Consider the following 22176-nt stretch of genomic DNA (forward strand, 5'->3'; position numbering starts at 1 on the left):
TGCCTCCTGCCAGTTGGGATTTTTAACCATGTTATGTTTATTTGAAATATTTGTTTCCTCTGTTTGAGACTTGGTATGCCTGCAGGGGTTTCAAAATGTTTTGAAGTAGGTGTCAGCCACTGGAAGAGTAGGCGGCTGCAACAATGTTGAGCTTGTTTGTCGTGAGCTGATTGCTATGACCAGAGTAAGGCATGGTTCACACTAGCAACATAACAACATTACGGGAAGGTCACGCAAATGCAAAAAACACCTCACATTGATGTTTTATGTCACCAGTGTGAACATAACATAACGACATAGTTGGTTCACATTATAACATAAGCATAACGACATAAGGAAAGAACTGAACTTTTCTTTATGTTGTTACGTCCATGTCGTTATGTCACTAGTGTGAACCAGGCCTAACCAGCAACATATAATCAGGGCTGCAAGTAATTTTTTCACTTGAAAGGACATATGTCCTACTAAGACACTATCTTGGTCAGACAAAACAAAATTGTGGTCGGACGGATTTTTATTCATCACTGTCATAAAATGATTTACGATCAAAAAATTGTCCGGACATCATCCCAGGGGGGTACTCCGGCTTGTAAATGACGGGGATGATGGAATGGTGGCAAAACTCAGGACCCAAAAAAATCCCTATGTCTTCCGACATTACCCAAAAAAATCCCTGGACCAAAAATACCCCCCCCCCCACAAAAAAAAAAAAAATCCCTTGTCAAACACAAAGAAAACCATAAAAAAATTGTGTTTGTTTATTCATCATACCATAAATACGCCAAGGCCATTAAGTACGTTTTTAATACCCAAAAAAATCCCCTATTTAAATCAAGTCACCCAAAAAAATACTTGCCAAATTTTCCAACCCAAAAAAATCCCTGAATCAAAAATTTCAAACCCAAAAAAATCCTTCGATCATCCCCGTCATTTACAAGCCGGAGTACCCCCCTGGGGACATCATGTACGACCACACTTGGGATTGCGTCGACCGGACATAAGCAAATTTTGGTCGGCCAATGTTCAATGAACGACTGTTATTTGCAGCCCTGTATAATCAAGTAACCACCAGAACTCTGGCAGTCACTGGCTTGTTCTGAAAATCGTGTGCCTTGAAACTAACTATCTCAAAGCTACATGTACAGTAAGTGCATGACAACTATTAAAAACATACATTAACATTAGGTCATCAGACTACGGTAGGTAGCTAACTGCTTACATCTCTAAGGAAGATATGTATGTCTATTGTTCTTTCCATGTCTTTACAGTTGTTGGTACTTGTGGCTTGTATGCTGTTGTCAATGAATTCACAAAATGCTTGGTAACTGGCTGCAAAAAAAGAAACAGAATGATAATAGAACACAAAGAAGACATATCATAATACTCATGACCAGTGTTGTAATTGCACACAAGCATTGTGCTTAAAATCTGATCGCGTTTAAAAAAAAGGATGTGACGATGATGATGATGATGATGATGATGATCAATGTACAATGTTCACCTTTGTAGCAAACAAACATGTTTATCCATTTGAAGTTCTACTTTGTTAAGGTTCTGTTCAATACCATTATAAAATATGGCTTTAAAATTCTGAGAAACAAAAAAAATTTCCACAGTTCCGTTTGACAACATTTTTCTGCAAAATCATAAAATTAAAGTCTACTCAATGCGGAGATACACTTTAACAACAACAGGTACGCAGCTTCTTGTGTTGTATGATGGAGTTACAAAAGTTATCTCTTTCATTTTCGCAAAATTAAGTTGCAACAAAAATGGGTAGAGGTAGTTAGTACATGTAGCAATCTTCCTGTAACATAACCAGTGTTCTTCTTACCACTAAAATGGTAATTGCCACTTTGGGTGAGTGCATTTGGGTGCACATCATAGCGCATCAGTTCAGAATGTGGCTTGTCCAGTGTAAAGGCTTCTTCTTTTGAGCCACGCACCTGCCAAGGCAAAAATATAAATAATTAACCTTAGCTTACAAAAAAAGCTACTTCACATTTCTGGTATACCGTATTTTGACAAGGGTAGATCAGCTTCCAAGAAACGAGCTTGTTTCAAAGTGGTGAGGATCTTTATTAGCTCCAGTTAAACACAATCCTTTGGTCATTCAATCAGATGGGAACAATTGCCATTCATTCACGAAAGCACTCAAACTGCATCCAATTCATATCATCCAATAAAAAATAAGCACTTCCAAGTACTTTGAGAATTTTCTGGCCAGTGTGTCTTGGGGGGGGGGGGGGGGAACTCCCATACGAAAGGCGCCGGTATGCTTCAGACACAGTATGACCATGTTTTTATCACTTCAAGCCAACCCTTAATGAGACCTTGGCAGTTTAAATATTGGCATTCTGTCCTGAACACCCTAAGTGAGACCAAAATCTGTACTTTACACCCCTAAGCAAGACGACTAGTATCCCCATTATCCACCCCCCTCCACTGAGGATGGCACTTTGCTTAGCAACTTCTTTCATGAAAACAGTGGAAGCAGACAATTTTTGGAAACAGGACTTTGCCCTCAACTGGTACTTTGCCGTACTGTAAGTAGCTACATAGAAATGATAATGATGTCACGCAAAAATGATGTTATTGCCACCTTCATGGCCATTTTATCGCGTACTGCTTCAAACATGGTGAAATCTAACAAAGCATAATGCTAAAAAATTTCTGTTCAATATATTATTTTTTAAAGAGACATTGTCCCTCACCAGACACCATGTTTCAAGTCTGCTGTCTTTAACTTGATGAAAATTTCCTGCATCCAGTTCATTGAAGTCTCCATCACTTATCGTGAAATGCTTAACAAGAGAAAAAGGCAAAAGATCAGAGTGTACAGCAAACATCTTCCACATTTGACAGATATATTACTGGTAAGTCACAAAATCTACAACACCTTGCTTGCAAAACTTTACTAAAATACAAACCTAATTGTTACAGTAAACATTCAGACAAAAGCCTATAATAATAAACACTATTTATTATATGGCTGGCTCCAAGACTGGGCAAGATCACGTAAATGCTGCATAATTTGTGATTTGCTACTCGAGTGGGCAATATAATGTAGGTCTATCTTGCCTGCTCGGGATTACCAATGATTTTCCCATAAATCAGTTCTTAATGCATGACTTTATGCCCATATAATTATCATTAACCCTTTATTGACCAAGCTTGTCCTATCAAGATGATATTAATCCTTTTTTGCGTGTTTACAGACCTCAGCATAAACACACAAAAAAGGCCAATATCCTGCCATCTTGACCTCACACTTGGTCAATAACCAGAGAGTTTTTATACCATGACTTCTTAAAAACACAAACAGTTTGCTAGATGAACAGTTAAGCTACAGTTGTGCTTAAGTTGTACACCATTTGAGTTGAACACAAAAATACAGTGCTGTAGCACAATGTATTAAAGGGGCTAGGTCACGGTAATTTAGGTACATGTAATTCTATTTAATTTATTAATTAAGAGCTGTAAACTTCAAATTGGTAGTCAACAGCAAAATTCATTTGTTGGCAAAATCATGGCCACATAACAAATAAGGATGATTTTCCAGCATTGTAAATGACACTCACGTACAAATTGATATAAACTCGAAAAAAGTCAGGCTGACGTTTTTCAAGTTTACCTGAAGGCAATCCATTTCAATCTTCTCAAATTTTGCTCATAAATAAAAAAAAAATAATAAATGGGAATTTACAGTGGGATCTTCCACTAGGTGGCTCTTCTTGATCCCACTGATTCCAGATCGAATTGGAATTTGGAAGTGTTGGTTTTTGTGGAGGGAGGAAAACCGGAGAACCCGGAGAAAAACCCTCGGAGCAAGGACGAGAACCAACAACAAACTCAACCCACATATGGTACCGGGCCGGTTTCGAACCCGGGCCACATTGGTGGGAGGCGAGCGCTCTCACCACTGCGCCATCCCTGCTCCCCTGCCCCCTTTAGTTATGGCCTTTCTGTGTTTGTTTTGAGTTATTCTACAGTTTTAAGCCGTTATTATGATATTTTGAACAGTTAAATCTATGACCAGTTGGTCAGTGCCGAAATTGCCTAAATTTGTGTGACATAGCCCTTTTAACTGGCCCTAACTAACCTCTGGTAAATGAGGAAACAGAGACTTCACTTGAACTCTAAACTCATCAAAGGTGCAGTCTTTCTCAATCTTCAGTGTCTTGTCGTCATTTCCACAAGAAAGTAAAACATTCACCTGAGCCATGGAACCTCCACCAGCCTGGGGGCAAATACCCCACTTCCTGGATTAAAAAAATGTACATGTAAATATATATTGACTGATTTGAGTTTTTGTGTAAAGATGACAACAGGTTACTAATAAAAGTTGTTTCCAAACAAGCTCAACACCAATGGCAGATTTTGACAGGACCTACATGCATGCAGCCCACCAAGGTAAGACCATTTTAGTCGCCATGGCGACTAAAATTTTCGAGCTGGCGACTAAATTGGATTCAAAGTCGTCAGCATGGCAACTAAAATTGATAGGAAGGATTGAAAGTGTAAGCTTAATTTAGCGAACAATATTTCTACTGGCGACCAAACTTGAGCAGTCGGTGGCCAAATAACCACTAAGGATAAATAAACTTGGAAGTTTGGCACGTCTAGCAGCTTATGATTTTATATTCCACATTAAAACTTGAAATCATGTGATAGCCTGTATCTGTTTATATATTAAATATACAGACAATTTCAAATTAATTCACAGAAATGGCACAGACCGTTTTTAAAAAATAAAACCTCCATTTCAATTTTCTTATATATATTCTATTAAAGATAATAGCCATGTCATTTGCTTCCAAGGTGATGAAGACAGAACCTGAGCAGACAAGTGTTCTATCAGCCATCTGAATGGAGAAAAATTGTGCTTTGATCTTAATCAGATCATATAATTATAAGACATCGAAATGGAGGTTTTATATTATTTTATGTCATGTTGCTATGGCATAAAAGTGCAAATGAGCAAGGTTAGATATAATATTTTATTCACATGCACACGACAAATTTTGCATATTCAAAAGTGACATGTCTGTTCTTTGCACTCTGATAATTAACTAAAGGAAAACCTTTGGCTCTCAGCTACAAAACTTTAAGCCTATCTGTAAACATATAATATTACTAATGATATATATGACAATTGCTAACTACATGTATTTCTCGGAAAGTGTTCTTAAGTCCACACAGAAGTTTACCGCTTTTTCTCGAATAATTTTCTCACCTCTTTGAATCTTAGTAACCTGACTGTCTAGTCAACCTTGTTTGTTAAATCGATGCTCACTTTATGCCACGCGTCGTTTATAGATTATGTAACTTACATTAGCTCAAAATTACAACGAAAGTCTTATTATAAAACGAAATCTGGGTCTAGGTAGAGTATTAGTTGAACAGTAAATTTGCAAAGAAAGGGAAGTGACAAGATGTTTGACAGATGCACCGCAAGAGATCGATCGGAAATGAACATTTCCTGGAACTAACGAAGGAGCGATTTCCTAAAACTAGAAACGCAAGGCTACTGTAGTAAGCGTTAAAGAATGAAAATTGCAACCTTTTTGTCTGTAGTCCAAGCAACAAAAATGACCAGACTTAGCACTTGAAAATGTTAACAACACATCTATTCAATTCTCCATCTAGCGTCCAGGCGTGAAGTTTACGATCTATCCGAGAAGTCAAGTTTCGTTGCACAATTTTAAAAGAGTGCATTGCGTTCTACCGAGAATTTTAACAGCCGTCGTTATGGCTCTGTGCAAAATTAAAAGCAAATTTGCACTGCCCATAATCAGCTGTTCGAGTCTCTATTAAAACGTTGTAAGTTTTATCGGCAGATCGACATTATGCACGCTGAAAAGATAAACAGTGTCCGATCCGTGCAAAGTTTTAAAGTGAGCTGGCTGCGCGCGAGCCATTTTCGAAGGAATGCAGCCCGCAACTAAACTAAAATGAAATACTTACTTTGTTATAATGGAGGCTCAACTCAACGACACTGCAAACAGAAACCAAAAGGCCCAAACAGAGTGTCAAAGGAGAGTATATGTGTTAACGCGTGATAGGCGAAACCGAGATCATCTTCTGTCAAAGCGGCCTTGCAACCGCGCCTGGTCGTTCGCACTGTTTACAAAGAAAACAGCTGTCCCCGGCCGGCCCGACCGGGCGATCAATACAGTATCTTCACCTTACAAAAAGCTAAAGATTGTCCAACTAAAATTTAGTTCTGTGTGCTCAGCACTTACAGCTACCGGAATTCTGTGGGTTCAGTAGGTATGCCTGAGGGCATACTTAAAAAAGCGACCGCGCGAAACCTGGAGACTAGGTACTTGGTGGGGAATAAATAAACAAAGGTAGACAGTGGGCTTTTAATAATACTCCTGGAAGTAGTAATCACAGAGCAGAGCAGTTATTACAGAGTCAAACCTTAGAAAGAATGGTCGTTTCAGCAAGGCACAAGGTTTAATTTAAATTTCGTAAATTTGGCCGGGCTGGGCTAGCTCACGTTTGGGGTGAGCGTCGAAGCCGCGAGAACGAACAGTCAGTGTCTTTAGAAATCTGAGAAGTGGTCGTGTTTCAACACGTTATATCTTGTGGTTTTCACTCTGATTCTCTCTAGGTCTAAATGAAAAGCATCTCGATTGATTTTTATAGATCGCTTCTTTAAATGCTACAAGACTAACAACAAAACGCAACAACGTTGCGTATATGGACTTGCTCCAAGTCGCTCGTCAGATAAGCAGGAGACCGCTGGATACGGAAACGGAGGGTGCGCGCGGGCATGAGAAACAAAATGGCGGAGGATCGTTCCGAGCTTTTTCTTAGTGTTTGTTTTCCTTCGCGCGCCCGTTCACAGAAATGAATCCCGCGCGATCTCTCTCGCACGATTTCAAAGGTGATTTTACTCAAGTGGTCTTTCTCGCTCGATTTCAAAGCAATTTTATTTAAGTAACTATAGATGCAAAGAAAAAACGAGCGACTTGGGGCAAGTCTACGTTGCGCCCAGTTTCTAAGTTGCACTGTATGACCTCCCATTTTTGCGCGCACTCTGACAGGTGTGGAACGGAATGTTGCACTGTGTCTTACCATTTGTTGAATTTTAATTAAGTACCTTTAGCTCGGAGCACAAGAAAGTAATCTGTCGGATTTCAATCAAGTTATGCATGCACCTATCAATGTTAAGTCGCTGGGGGAGGGGAGGCCGGGCATAGTCAGGGACTTTTGACCATTTTAATGGTCTTTCTTACAGTATTTCTTTGAAGTTAAGTGACTGTTTTGAACATTCACAAATTCTCTGGGGTTGGGCATTTGAACATCCTCGGAGACCCAGGGGCAGTTAGTGGGGCGAAACGAAGGAAAACCGGGTAGAAATCGTAGCGACGAAAGTTTTCGTGCCGTTATTGAAAACTTTCGTCGCTACGATTTCTACCCGGTTTTCCTTCGTTTCGCTCCACTAACTGCCCCTGGGTCTCCGAGGATGGCATTTGAAGAGAAAGTCTCAGCTAAGTTCAAATGCCCGACCTATGTCCGGCCGATAGGTGCATAACGTCCCAACCTTAAAAAAAAAAACAGTTTGGATGCAGGGGACCACGCAACGAAGAAAACTGCTTGGCTTGTCTGCTGCCGGATCTCTTGTTTTAGAAATGCTCGTACCAGACGTCACTCTAAGTGCTTATAAAACCAAATTGATTGTACCAGCCTTGCAATCAATTTGGTTTCTCAACCTTGTTCCCAGGGCTCTCTCTCTCTCTCGAACGAGGTTGGTTACCTTATTGTTACTTATTTTCGCGGGAACTTAATTTCGCGAAAAGGGGTTTCGCGGGACTTAATTTTCGCGATTTGGCCAAAAATACGAAATTAACCCTTTAACCCCTAAGAATGCCAAATAGCACATAATGTCATAACTTGGTCAATATTTGTCCAATTGATTTGAAATGTTCGCACAAAAATTGTCTTGGCAAGATCTGCATTTTGAAAGCATAAAATTGTACCTCCCCCCTAGTTGTGACTTGATTGACCACCCCTATAACTTTTGAAACGTTTTTGCCTGATACATTTGTGGTATGCAATATAACTGAAATTAACCACTAAACTGAGAGCTGCACAATAAGATATAGTTTAGGGGTATACCTAAAATTTACGGAGATAAACAACTTTTTGAATATTTTTCTTTTCAACGTTTTAACTCATTTCTTTTAAAAGCTATAACACTCTTTTTATTTGCTTAAGTATTTTATGGAATTTCCTGATCAATACCTTTCAAATGGAGTCTCACACATAGATATCTGGTTTATACTTTTTAATTTACGAAAAAAGGCCATTTGCTTTAGGGGGTAAAGGGTTAACATAGAAATACAATAGAAAACGTTTGAAAATTCGTGATTTTTTGAAAATCGCGAAAATTAAGTCCCGCGAAAATAAGTATCAATAAGGTACGTTCCCAGGGCCCTCACTTCTCCTTGTTGCTGACCATTTGTAACCAGCATCTTCGTATCTCCATCAATAACACCAAGTGACAATCTGTGGTTCACTACAACAGCCGATGATAATCAATAAAAATCGATACAGATACGGAACATCGCGACCATCGATTCTCGTCATTGATCGGGTTTTATAGATTGCCATGGTAACGCTGAGATTTGTTTTGGATGGAACAGTGACCAGCAAAGTCATCGATTTTTTTTTGACTACTTACCCTCCACATCAAGGAAAAATAATGAGTTAAAATTTACTTTCCACTGGCCCAGGGACAAAACAGCTTTTTACAGTGATCATATATAAGTTCGGGGTTCAGGCTCTTCGCCAAACGTTCAAAACACAAAAAAGGTGAGCTTTGGCGAAGAAAAAAGACCTTCTTTCCTTGTCATTTGCTGGCGCTCAAATTTTCGCCTTTTTTACGCACTTGACTGAGAGCTTGCTGAAGTAGTCTTATCATAACTAATTTGACCCATTCGATGTAATCATTATGGTTGATCACACTAAGCGTAAATCGGGACCTGGTCAAGCTTTGGTAAATTAATTAAAGGCAAAGATATATTACCGGTAAATTAGAATATCGTTACTCGCTCCTTTGCCAATGTAGGACAATGTAGTCAAAGCCCGGTCCACAAAATTTTGAATCCATTTCATTGCTAGTATTATAGGAGAGTCAGAGTAAAATGGTAATCAAAAATCTTACCTTATTTTAACGCGACTCTTCATCGTAAGAATAACCTCCTTGTCGATTCTTATAATGCAGTGTAAATGACGTAAGTCCAGATGGTATCGTAGAATGCATTTTCTTCAAAGGATGCCGCGCAAATTGTAATGGCTTTTGACGTCAGTGATAGACGGAGGGGAGGGGGGGGGGCGGCTGGGCGCGTTCCCCTTCACTTTCAGAGTTCTGGCGGTATCTAGTTTTGCATTGAAGGGACTATATCACGGGGGATTTCGCAGATTTTTGGTCTAAACTGTTCTGAAATTAGTGGTAGGCAACTTAACCCATGAAAAACATTATCTTTGATATTATCTATAGGAAGAAATTACCTTAATTTGGGGATAGAAATCAAACTTCGGCAAAAAATATCGATTTTTTTTTTTAAGACGCACGGAAACAACCTGAAAACGTTAGCCTCACTTTTTCAAGTTGCAATCCATTTCCATCCGAGCCATCTGCAGTCAAGCGCACATGTTTGCAGTTTAAGTGCTCGAATATATCAATTGTTAAAAAAAATGGACCATTATTTTTAGGTTTCCTACGACATAAATATATAAAATTTGGCTGTTCAAAAATCTGTTAAAACCCGCGACAAAGTCGCTTTAACCGATATGATGTCCAAAAATGGCTTTCAAAAACTTTGAGCTATATTACTGGAATCAAGCCTTTTAGAGTGTCCCATAATTTTAATAATATTTTAAGGAATTAAATTCTCCGGAGGAGGATTACACTGACCCCCCCCCCCACCCCCCACTATGCCTACATAAGAGTTTCTTAGACCCCTCTTTCTATAGAGCTCCTTTTTGTACGAACCTGGGCTGATTTCAGTCACTTTGCCTGAAAGAATATATCATGCAGTTTGATGAAGTTAAAATCAATATAGATATCGTTGTTTGGTACAGAACCTGAGGAAACACAAGTTAGAACGATCAACCTTTAACCTTTGAACATTTATCGAGCTAAACCAAGAACAAAGCCGATTTTGACAAATTAAAATCGCGTAAAGATCTTAAGGAATTAGTACATATAATTGATTGAAGAATCGTTGTCCCATGAAAAGTATAAAGCATAAACGATGCCATCCAAATGTTTACTGGGAAATCGGAAAAATAAGCGTCGTCTTTGACAGGAAAAAAAAACATGATATAAGTAAGAGAGGTTGCACAAATCATATTTTAAAGTCTCCCAAAAAAAGAAAATATCTTGATTGTCAACTTTTTTGGCAACTTTTCAAATTTCGAGCAACTTTTTCCCCTTTGAGCAACTTTTTTCTTTTCGAGCCACATGTTGCTTTTTAAAGCAATTTCTAGACCGAAGATCTACGAAGATTGCCCGAGTGTTGATCAAAAGCCATACGAACATTTCCGAAGATTAACGAAGTTTGCCAAAGATTTTCGAGAAACATCCAAAGACATTTCGACTTTCGACTCATTTCGCATATAAAAAAATAACATTGCAAAACTAGTCAGCAAAAATGACGTCATCGATATCTTCACGATTTTTCTCCGTGAAATAAATCCACATTTTTGCATTAAAATGTTATTTAGATACTTCGATTGCAGTGAAATTGCATGAAACTGCTTATAAATCTTACCTTCAAAGGGAAATTAGCATATATATGGAGACATTTTCTTGATAAAACGCAGCGTTTTGGATTTTTTGGGCAACTTTCGAGCAACTTTTTTAATCAAAAGCAACTTTTGGACTTTTTGGAGCAGGCTTTCGAGCACCTTTTTCAGAATTTTCGAGCAACTTTTTTAAAAATTTCGAGAAACTTGTGGAAAGCCCTAGATAAGGTTCTAATTTTCACTGTTCAAAGTTCAATACTTTACCAGTATTGTGATGGTTTACTAAATATTTTGGAACTTTACTAAAAAAAAGTTCTAAGTGTTTAAAAATTGAGAATTGCAGACTTGACGGCGCCATTTCTCAAAGCAATTTGCCCAATCGGATGCCAAGCATTTAATTAAAAGTAAAAATACCCGGTTATTTAAGTAATGGAACTATTTTATCTATCCTTGCTCATACTTCCATTTCAATATAAACGAAATTCCCTGAAATACAAAGAAAAACTGCCTGAAAAGTTTGACCGCGGTCAAGGGTAGAACTAGGGTTCATTTGTGAGGTCTCGGTTCGTGCACTCGGTTCGTGTCGGCGTAAAGAAAATGCACGGATTTATCGCTCAAAATGAAACTTCGATGGAGACAAGAACGCACTTGTCTTTCACTCAACTGAGATTCCACTGCAGTAAAGAATAGGGACGTACGTTCCACGTGACCACGGTCGCTAACAGAACTGGTGAAGCTGCAGTTGTGTACTTCAGCGGTCAGACGTAGAATAGATTAGCAGGTGTTTGCGATAAATGGCGAGTATAACATTGGAAAATGGGGTCACGGCCATTCTTCGTGTTTGTTTTTCTCATCTTCTTTTGTGGGTTTGTTTGCCTGACGATTTTTCAGTTCGGAAGGAGTCAATGCAATGCTAGAGAAGACCAAGTTTTTTTTTTATCCAGGATAGGTTCGTAGATTGTCTTGGTCCCTTCATCCCATCATACTAGCTTGGGTATGCTTTTAAAAGCTTTTTCCACTTTATTACCTCGGATTATCAATAAAATTTTCTGCAGCTGAAAGTAAAGGCATCGCAACTGGTACAAAGACCATGGTCCTTCAACGCGTCGGCTTTTGGCGCGTTTTGTAGACCTTTGTAGTCAATGGCTAATGATATGTGATAGGTTTTCTTTTCTGCAAAAGATGCAATACTATGAGTTTAGCTTTAAGTCCCATTTCCTCGACGTTAAACATATCTCCCACATTCAGAACATACAATAATTGTTTTAGGCGTATATTTATATACGCCTGATAAGTGATGAATGCCTGATAAAAATATTTTTTTCCCTTAGCAACGAATGGATAAAACCAACTAAAGATAACAAACCGTTGCCAACCTGAGCCAATCTAGTTAAAAGCTTTTTGCATACGGAATTTAACAATAATAAAACCTCGATGCCTTTCTAAGAAGTCTTTTTTACGCCATAAGATAACTGTAAATTAAAAATATATGAGCTAGTATAAATATAGACAGCACTGCCACAACACAACACAAAATCCATAAACGGGAAGTTCTTTTAACTTTTACAGCGGAATGGAAACAACCGCCGGTTTTTTTTTCCATTAAAAAAAAGGTCTAGGGCACGATGATAAAACCTTAAGAATTCTGTTTCAGATAACGATATAATATTCTAATATTTCAAACTAAGTTGAACGAACTAAGTTGGCTTATTTCTGTAATTTATGGTTGTTTTTTTGTTAATTTATTCTTGTCATTAAATAGTTTGTTTATAGCAGGTGCAGTTTCTCTGTGAGCCCCCTGAATTAAAAAAAAAACACGAAAAATGTAGATGGATCGTTGAAAAACATTAAAATCATCTTGCTTGGGTTTCTATCTAGTAACAGTACAGAGCCCTGTGTTGATGTTCGATGGTGCGAGAAATGCACTAGGCTGCGTTGTTTTGTTTTCTGTTTTTTTTTTTTAATTTCAGTACGGGCAGGGGCTTTTTTGGCGAGTGGTCTGAGTAGGCATAGATGTTTAGTTGGCATTACAATTTTAAGTCAGATTATTCAAACCATTTCTTTCCTATTCAGCAACTAAATATTTTCCCATGTTTGGAATAAAATGTCCTACAGTTTAATTTCACACTGAAAAGATATGAACAGAAAGGCCAACTGGAATAGTGGCGGACATGGCACCCGGTGTTAAAACAAGTTTGTTTAAATTTACCTTCGTCAGTATTTGTGTGATGCCGATCGCGAATTATTTGCTCGCGGCATGGAGGTTTAGTCTACGGTAGCTTCCCCTCTGTGAATTCTTTTAATTGCGCTGTTGTTAGGGAATTAATCAAGTCTTAAGGCCTGGCTAAACTTGGAAACATTGTTGGAGAAACATTGTTGCGGAGGCAAATGTTTCCCAGTTTAGCCGCGCGGGAAACATATGTTGCGGAAACAAATTTTGCTTCTCGGAAACAAGAAAATGTTTATGCCTTAAGTTAAAAAAACATTTTTGCTTCCCGGACACAAATTTTGCTTCAGAAATGCATGTTGCCCAGTTTAGCCACCATGGAAGCAATGTTGACTAGTTTATACGCATGCGTGACACTTTGTTCCCGGAACATTGTTTCTTTGTTTAGCCAGCCGGGCAGCAAAACATTTTCCTTGCTTCCCGTCAATTTAGCCACCTAGGAAACATGACAAGGAACAAGGTTTCTTGAACAATGTTTCCCAGTTTAGCAAGGCCTTTCGAGTATTTTGTTTTCTTAGTACAGTTCTATATTTCTCTATTAAGTGTTGAAGTATTGAGTCTGGAAAGCAGCAGCTGTTCTATAACTTCTTCCGTGCCCTATCAAGGCAGTTTCTATTTTGACAGCTTTCCACGGTGCAGAAATTAAATCATGTTTTGATGTTGATAAAGGAAAATTAGGAATTACTGATATGGTCTAAAAGGCGTCTATTGGCGATAAAAAAAAACTTGACAAAGATCTTAGTAGCGATAAGTAAATGCTGAGGAATAAAAGCACCACATCTAACAGAAGAACTAAACAACAGATCTTTATGAACTATAAATTTGACAATGAAGATGAAGTATTCAACATGACACGAGCATGGGTCAAAGAAAAAATCTGAGTCCCCGACGGGAATCAAACCCATGGCCTCCCAGATACCGGTTGGGCGTTCTAACCAACTGAGCTACAAGAGACTCGTTGTGAGCTGGGCCATTTACTAGGTTGATATGTCCCATGTCGGTATCTGGGAGGCCATGGGTTCGATTCCCGTCGGGGACTCAGATTTTTTCTTTGTCCCATGCTCGTGTCATGTTGAATACTTCATCTTCATTATTTATTACCGAGCTTAAAATTTACCATCTTTATTTTTTACTACAAACTTGATGATTTCGACATTGCTGATCCTAGCAGTATACAGGACGCATGTCACATATCAACCTAGTAAATGGCCTAGCTCACAACGAGTCTCTTGTAGCTCAGTTGGTAAGAGCGCCCAACCGGTATCTGGGAGGCCATGGGTTCGATTCCCGTCGGGGACTCAGATTTTTTCTTTGTCCCATGCTCGTGTCATGTTGAATACTTCATCTTCATTATAAATTTGACCTTATCGATTCTGACTTGAGCAGATGAAGTAAAACTACCGGAAGATGTAATTATGCTAGTGATGTTGATTTCCTGTCATTATTTTTTTCATACATTTTCCTTCATTTAAATTTTTTTTTTTTTTTTTTTTAAGACTTTATTTAAAATGAGGGTAACACTAAATAGCAAAGCTAACAAACCTGTGGCCCTCCCTAAAAATTACACTAGAATATTATAAAAACACTATATACATTGAAAATTGAATACGAAAAAAAAAAAAAAAAAAAAATATTATGTATATAATATGCATAATAGTAAACGATATATGAAGCTAAAAAGTTAAAACTATACAATAAAATGATGTAAAAGCTGCTGCTCCGAAAACACCCGATCTCTGAGAGATTCTTTAAAGGGCTTCGGCTGTTAGATTCGCCTTTTTGAGATAGGGAGAGCATTCCAAAGGCGGGTGGCAGAAACAGAAAAAGTGCGCCCGCCTTCTGTCTCCCTTCTGAATTTCGGGCAGCGCAAGTTAAAATAAGCGTAGCGAGTGCTTCTTTTGTTTGCTTGGCTATTTAACACAAGTTGGTCGCTTAAAAAGGTAGGGACGTTTCCATAGATCCGTTTGTGGACTAGCGCGCATTTGTTTATATTACATTGTTCGTGTACTGGGATCCATCCCAGTCTATTTAAAAGTTCCACAGATGATGCACGTGGTTCTGCAAAGAGAATGACTCTGGCTGCGCGCTTCTGTAGTTTAAGAATTCTGTTTAGACATTCTTTGTTGCACACCGACCATACTATGCTACCATAATTTATAATAGGTTGTATTAAGGCGTTATAGTATTGTTTGCGTTGTGCTAACGGCAAAAACGATCTTATTTTTCTAAGAATTGCAATACGGGAGGCCACTTTTTTACATGTCTTTTCTACATGTTCGTTAAACGAAAGTTTGCTATCTATGTCAAGTCCAAGTAATGTTGCACTTGATACATTATCTAATGCTGTGGCGCCGTTTCCCGCCTTAACGCACAGTTCAACACCTGTCTTGGGAGCAAGGCGATTGCCAGTGATCATCAAGACCTTCGTCTTCTTCTCGTTTAACAAAAGCTTGTTCGCGTTCGCCCAGGACTCAATCTCCCCTACCGACGTATTGAGAGAGTCATTGAGAAGATGCAGATTGGCGACGTCAGCTGCGGCACAGACAGTGGTGTCATCAGCGTATAGGTCTACTTGAGTTGAAACGTGTAGTGGCAAATCGTTTATGAACAATAGGAAGAATAGCGGTCCTAGTATAGATCCTTGTGGAACCCCGTAAGCCATATGCATTTCCGAAGAAACTTCACCGCCCACTTGTACCACCTGTTGCCTATTAGAGAGATATGAATGGCACCACACTAGCTCTTTGTTAATAACCCCATACACCTCTAACTTCCGTAGTAGCAGTTCATGGTCCACCATGTCAAATGCCTTGGTATAGTCCACAAGTACCATACCCGACACCTTATCATTGTCGAGATTGAATAGTAGTTCATCCACTATCTTGATCAGAGCTATTTCAGTATTATGATGTTTCCGGAAGCCAGATTGCCTGGAGTAGAGAAGGTTGTTGTCATTCAGATAAGTATACAAAGAATCGTGCATGTGCCGCTCAATGACCTTGGACAAGACTGGGAGAATCGAGATAGGACGGAAGTTGCTTGGATCAGTTCGATCACCCTTCTTGAATAGCGGAGTGACCTTAGCTAGCTTTCACCTTTGGGGGAACGTTCCGCTAGACAATGATAAATTAGTCAACTTGGCTATACTCGGTGCAATAGCAGGAATTCGCAATACACGAGCACTAATCTTGTCAACTCCAGAAGCCTTGTTTGGGTTTATCTTCATTATTATGCGAGCAACCTGTGTACTAGTTATTTGAGGAGCCGAGAATACAACATCCGGGTCTTTCCGTGATTCCACATAGCTCAACAGTTTCGAAAGACTAAAAGGTGCCTGAGCCATAGTACTCCTCAGTTTATCGGCAATCGTTGAGAAATACGTATTAAACTGTTCCGAGATGTCCTTGGAATCTTCAACAACACGTTCGCCGATTTCGAGCTTTGTTATCCCGCAGTTGTTTTTGCTAGCGCCCGTCAGCGTTTTAATGCACTTCCAGATCGCGCTCGCATTGTTCCTGTTTTCCTCAAGAGACTTTGAATAGAACTCACGCTTGGCTTCCCGTAAAGAGAAAACTGCTTTGTTCCTGGCTAAACGATAATTTGCCCAATCATCTGGACTGTTCGTGCGCCGCGCCACCTTCAGTAAATGATCCCTTGAGTGTAGCTGTTTAAGGACTGACTTGGACATCCAGGGAGACTGTGTTTCACGTTTGACTCGTTTTTCGCGCCAGGGACAATGCGATTCAAGTACGGTGTTGAACGTTTGCTCCCATGCGTGAACTACATCATCAATATCCTCAAAAACAAATACAGCGTCCCAGGGGGCTTCTTGAATTGACTGATTAAACTTTTCCATGTCAAGTCCTTTCATGTCACGGTAACGTATTGTGTGAATGCTCTTGGGCGGACCTCCATTTTTGCGTGCATACTTTCTTACAGCAAATACCGGAAGGTGGTCCGAAAGGCCACACGTGTGTGCAAGGACGGAGCTGATTCGCTGAGGGTAATTAGTAAAGATATGGTCCAGACAAGTCTTACTAATTGGCCTTGTGACAACAGTAACTAGTTGTTTAAAATTCATACTCGTCAAAGCGCGAGCCAGACGACGAAAAGAAAAATAACGCAAACAGGTGAATGATATAAAAAAGTGGGAACACAAGCCAAGACAAGAAACCCCCAGATTTCTGTTGGAACGAAAGCACACATGACAATTAAACGAAAAAAATTGCCTCGAACTTCCGACGCTGAACACATTAAAAAGGTGCTTTTGATTAAAAACGTTGCTCGAAAGTTGCCCAAAAAATCCAAAACGCTGCTTTTTATCAAGAAAATTTCTCCAAATATATGCTAATTTCTCTTTGAAGGTAAGATTTATAAGCAGTTTCATGCAATTTCACTGCAATCGAAGTATCTAAATAACATTTTAATGCAAAAATGTGGATTTATTTCACGGAGAAAAATCGTGAGATATCGATGACGTCATGTTTGCTGACTAATTTTGTAATGTTTTTATGCGAAATGAGTCGAAAGTCGAAACGTCTTTGGATGTTCCTCGAAAATCTTCGGCAAACTTCGTTAATCTTTGGAAATGTTCGTATGGCTTTCGATCAACACTCGGGCAATCTTTGTAGATCTTCGGTCTAGAAACTGCTCAAAAAGCAACAAGTTGCTCGAAAGGAAAAAAGTTGCTCAAAGGGGAAAAAGTTGCTCGAAATTTGAAAAGTTGCCATAATGTTGCCGAGCAACTTGTGGAAAGCCCTATAACCTTATCTTTGAAGTACTTTTCTTATTTGTTTGTTGTTGTTTTTGCAAATTTCTATCGTTTGACCGCGTTCGAGGTCTGATCGACAGCTCTAACCTAGGCAGCAGGTTCTCCGCCCGGGCAATGGATCCCACTTCCCACCTGACTCGCCCCCAGTCGTCTTTTTTGACATCGTTTTTTCGGGAAAAAGGGCGAGAGTCGTGGGGGACTGGGACAAATCCGGCGTCACTATACTCTTTCTGGCTCTACATAGTTGTTCTTTATACGGTATCATACATTTCCTGTATCATACATTTCATGTGTTTGGCGAGTGAAAGTTTCGTGTTAGCAAATGATAAGCTGTGATATTTTGCTGGTACAAAATTATATATAACATGCCAGTTGATTTTTTTTTGGTAGAGGCCTTTTGGGAATTTACTAATAAGCAGATTTATAGTGAAAAGGAATTGCCTTTTTTTCCTCACGCCAACAAAAAAAGGTGATTCCAAGATATGTTAGTCACCAAAATTTTAGCTTCCAAAGAGTATTCAAACCATATGAAATCCTTGTCCAAAGTAGTACGAAAATCAAGAACCGGCCGTCGCCATCTTGGAGTAACTTAGCAGCCAGGCAATGTATGTGTGACGTCAAAGAGCTCAGCCTGAAGTTTGGCAGCAAGTTGCGTTAAACATTGTTTAAATACTTGACACTCCTTGCTTATTTTGTATTAGATTGTTTTTCGAAATGCCATTTTGTGCAGCATGATTTTGCACAGACTGGGCTCCAAGAGATAGTAAAAGTTAAAGAAGCAATGATTACGTTACGATATTTTAAGTCATTTTTCTGATTACTTCCAAATTGAAGAAAACCTCAAAATAATAGTTATGTGATGAAGAAAAACAACAAAGGATGGTTTCGACTGACGAAGATTAAGACGGATTACGAACGACAAACTTGAAAAAACTTGCCAGTTTTTTAAAGATGGCTTGTCCATGACGTAGCTCGTTTAAGCTCTTTGACGTCACGCATACATTGCTAGGCTGCTAAGTTACTCCAAGATGGCGGCGGCCGGTCCTCAATTTTTTGGACTACTTCAGATAAGGATTTCATAGGGTTTGAATACTCTTTGGAAGCTGAAATTTTGGTGAGTGACATATCTTTGTAGTACCTTTTCGCTCTGGAATGAACTTCTCCTTTAATAAGATACGCATTTGCTAAGAAACCAGCTAACGAGACATTACGGACCCGCCACCCCATGCAAGGTGGATTTGATGTCTTGCACATACAGTGTAGCTTCTCTTACTTTTTATCCTGGGTTTGTTCCAGCCCAATACTTCAGTAAAAATAAAACAAAGCGCGAAATATGATGCTATTTCGAAGAGCAATTTGCTGCCAACAGATGTATAGCTTCAAACTGCTGCTTATCAGCCGTGAGAAAGCAAATACAACAATAACTGCGGGAAAAAGTGACTTTATTTTTACAAAGCGTGGATAACATTTGCCTGTACGTTGTTTTCAGTTTTCTAAACAGTCCTGAGCTTTTTTCCTGTGCGTTGATAATCCAAGAAAGTTAAATAAAACCGAGCTTGGACAAACATACTACAAAAAACAGTCAAATTACTTTTTTTCTCGTCTCACGATTTCATTATCAATTCACGCGAAATCACGGACTTTAATACATAAATGTAACATGTTCTATTCAGGCAAAAAGCGGAATTAATTTAAATGCTGTCTAATATGCAGGCTGGCGTGCTGACGCTACAAATCTGTCAAAAACACAGTGTTTGAGGCATTTTTTTGTTGTTTTCTTAACGAACAAAAACTTTCCAGAAATCACCAGTAGACGCTCCATGATCATGATGATAGTCATCGCACCACATGTTGCCACCTGGAGTCAGCCACCAGTGATATAAGCCATGGACATAGGCAGCGATATAGTACAACCTATCTTCATCCCTGTGGGCGCCCCATTTGCCAGTGTTATCATACCACTTGTTGCACTGTCCAGCTAAAAATGAGTTGTCATTCTCCATCCTGACAAAGGAGCCACAGGCGTCGGGTTCGACATCCGTCTGACCGCTGAAGTACTGGACTACAGCTTCACCAGTGCTGTTAGCGACCGTGGTCACGTGGAAGGTACGTCCCTGTTGTTTACTGCAGTGGAATCTCAGTTGAGTGAAAGGCAAGTGGGTTCTCAGCTCATTCATGGCACTCTTCGTCAGAAACGTCTTGTTGTTGTGATAGTTGCTGATTCCACGGTATGACGTCTCTACTGACAACTGTGGAGAGGATGGGCTGTCAATCACAAGGTTGGAGACGAGAAGCCAGCCTCCTGAAATAAGACAATGTTTAGATATCAAGGGATAAAACAAAGGCAGCTAGGAAAGTAACATAAACGCTTTTATCACAAAAAAAGGAACATCAGTATGTTAAACATTCACACGTAGAAGTGCAGAAAAAGCACAAAATATTTTACGTGTCATTTTATGACAGAGGATGCTCGAGGAAAATCCTCAAAATTGTACGACGGAGGCAGTTTCTGCGAAAGTTATAGGTGTTTTGCATTTTGTTTATTCCTTTCAGGTTGAGGTTAAACAATTTACATTCATAACAGAATTCTTAACTTACCTCCGTCAGTTGTCATGTCACAGAAGACATTTAAAGGCTTTCCACTCTTCTCAGGGTCGATCCAGTACTCCCCGTCTCCTTTGGAGTCTCCAGAGTCCCGTATGTCCTTACAGGAATCTCTTATAGCTGCAAAAGAAAATAAAACGTAGTGTTTTAAAATTTATTACGCCCAACACGAAGCGCCCCCAATCAATTTAAATTGCGTTGTCGCACTAAGTAAGATAGTGGAAGGACAAAGTTTCACTGCTCACGTTTTTCACATTTTTCACCCTTGTATCCCGGATGACACTGCCCATTCTTTGTTTGTTCATTCCGCTCACCTGCGACATCCATGCATGAGACCTGGATGGGTTTCAATGAAATATCAAGGAAAGAAAACTATTCGCTATACACTTGCATTTGGTGGTTACATCAATTAAGGAAACATTATTAGTTTGTTTATTCTCGTATCCTATTTAGTTCACAATTTATCAATATCATATAGATATTTGGCATTGCAAACGGAATAACACCTTGCTCGATACAGCTTTTTCCTGGTGAACAGCAGCTAAAAGTAAGCTAAATTGAAATATGTTAATGTTCGCTTTTTAACCAAACCTGAACAGAGCCATAGTATGTAGATCCTTTCTTCCATTTAAAATGTCCTGGCTTCGTCTGTCGGGTTTTGTTGTTCAGATCACAAAGGCGTTTTGCATTGTTACCATCGGCACGAACGTTGAACGACTTGCAACTGTTATTTCCGAGGCATTTTAGATAACATTCAAACTCGTCAACAACAGCAACCTTGCTCATGACGTGACCAACTAAGACATGGTCTAAAAAGAGAAAAGAAAAAAAGTTTTACCCATGTAAACAGAGTAAATACAAGGAAAGCAGGACGTGTTAGTTTGCAAATTTACTTACCGACTTGAGTTTCAAAAACGCTTCCACAAAAGTCTTTGTTTGCTATCACAAATAAGACTACCAGGAGAATGTTGACACTCAGAATGGCCAACTTTGTCAGCAACAACCCGGCTATTGGGTTGATTGTGTTGTAGTTTGTCGTTAAAAACTTTACCTAGTACTAAACGGGGTGGAGCGCATCCATCCTCGATTCACCGCCTTCGTCTGTTTGAACCAGAGCGGATAAACATTTATGCCAAGGAGTGTTCATTCATAATTGATAGTTAACACTTTCAATTAGTCTTATCAAGCCTTTACCTTGGCTTTTGTATTTTGAATCTGCAATATCAAGGAGCTCGGCTCTTTTGTAAATAATACAATTATTTAACCCAAACAATGACCAGACGCAATAGACAAAGTTCCGAACTTTAGAAAGCCGCAGTCCGTTCAATTCGTTCATGTGATCAGCGTCAGAAATTCGAGGCAATTTTTTTTCGTTTAATTGTCATGTGTGTTTTCGTTCTAACAGAGATCGTCAAAACAATTTTATTCTTTTCACCGTAGAAAGCTGTTAAAATAGAAACTGCAGCCTTAATTAAGGAACGGAATGACATGTCCGGGAAGAAAAAATGTTTTTTAACTTGAGGCATGAATATTTTCTTGTCTCCGAGAGGCAAAATTTGTTTTCGTAACTTATGTTTCCCGCGCGGCTAAACTGGGAGATATTTGCCTCCGCAACAATGTTTCTGCAACAATGTTTACAAGTTTAGCCAGGCTTTAAGACTTGATTAATTCCTTAACAACAGCGCAATTAAAAGAACTCACAGAGGGGAAGCTACCGTAGACTAAACCTCCATGCCGCGAGCAAATAATTCGCGATCGGCATCACACAAAAACTGACGAAGGTAAAATAAAACAAACTTGTTAGAACACC

General features: G+C 39.2%; 2 protein-coding genes across 2 annotated transcripts in view; both read right to left on the reverse strand.

Annotated features, from left to right (window-relative positions):
• LOC144633880 (structural maintenance of chromosomes flexible hinge domain-containing protein 1-like) overlaps nucleotides 1-6161 on the reverse strand; it is a 30042-nt gene extending 23881 nt beyond the window's left edge. The window contains exons 1-5 of the mRNA XM_078492787.1: nucleotides 5968-6161; nucleotides 4103-4262; nucleotides 2715-2804; nucleotides 1835-1946; nucleotides 1220-1329 (exon numbers count right to left, since the gene is read on the reverse strand). Coding sequence (XP_078348913.1) covers nucleotides 1220-1329; nucleotides 1835-1946; nucleotides 2715-2804; nucleotides 4103-4225 — 435 coding nt within the window. The 5' untranslated portion in view covers nucleotides 4226-4262; nucleotides 5968-6161. The remainder of the gene's footprint in view (nucleotides 1-1219; nucleotides 1330-1834; nucleotides 1947-2714; nucleotides 2805-4102; nucleotides 4263-5967) is intronic.
• A 13026-nt stretch (nucleotides 6162-19187) lies between these two features.
• LOC144631267 (uncharacterized) lies at nucleotides 19188-21672 on the reverse strand. The gene is made up of 5 exons (XM_078489659.1): nucleotides 21264-21672; nucleotides 20958-21175; nucleotides 20612-20702; nucleotides 20361-20486; nucleotides 19188-20064 (listed from the first exon to the last, which is right to left on the reverse strand). Exons 2-5 carry the CDS (start codon nucleotides 21150-21152, stop codon nucleotides 19541-19543), a joined length of 936 nt encoding a protein of 311 aa, XP_078345785.1. The 5' UTR covers nucleotides 21153-21175; nucleotides 21264-21672; the 3' UTR covers nucleotides 19188-19540.
• Nucleotides 21673-22176: the final 504 nt, after the last annotated feature.

This window comes from Oculina patagonica, chromosome 12 (assembly GCF_052425735.1).
Source record: "Oculina patagonica isolate OP01 chromosome 12, crgOcupat, whole genome shotgun sequence".
NCBI classification, from domain to species: domain Eukaryota; kingdom Metazoa; phylum Cnidaria; class Anthozoa; order Scleractinia; family Oculinidae; genus Oculina; species Oculina patagonica.

Coding starts and splice junctions, on each gene's coding strand:
- LOC144631267 (XM_078489659.1), bottom strand. CDS start 21,152: ATGAGCAAGGTTGCTGTTGTTGACGAGTTTGAATGTTATCTAAAATGC. Junction 20,703..20,957: donor CATACTATGGCTCTGTTCAG/GTTTGGTTAAAA, acceptor AAACCCATCCAG/GTCTCATGCATGGATGTCGC. Junction 20,487..20,611: donor GGGTGAAAAATGTGAAAAAC/GTGAGCAGTGAA, acceptor TTTCTTTTGCAG/CTATAAGAGATTCCTGTAAG.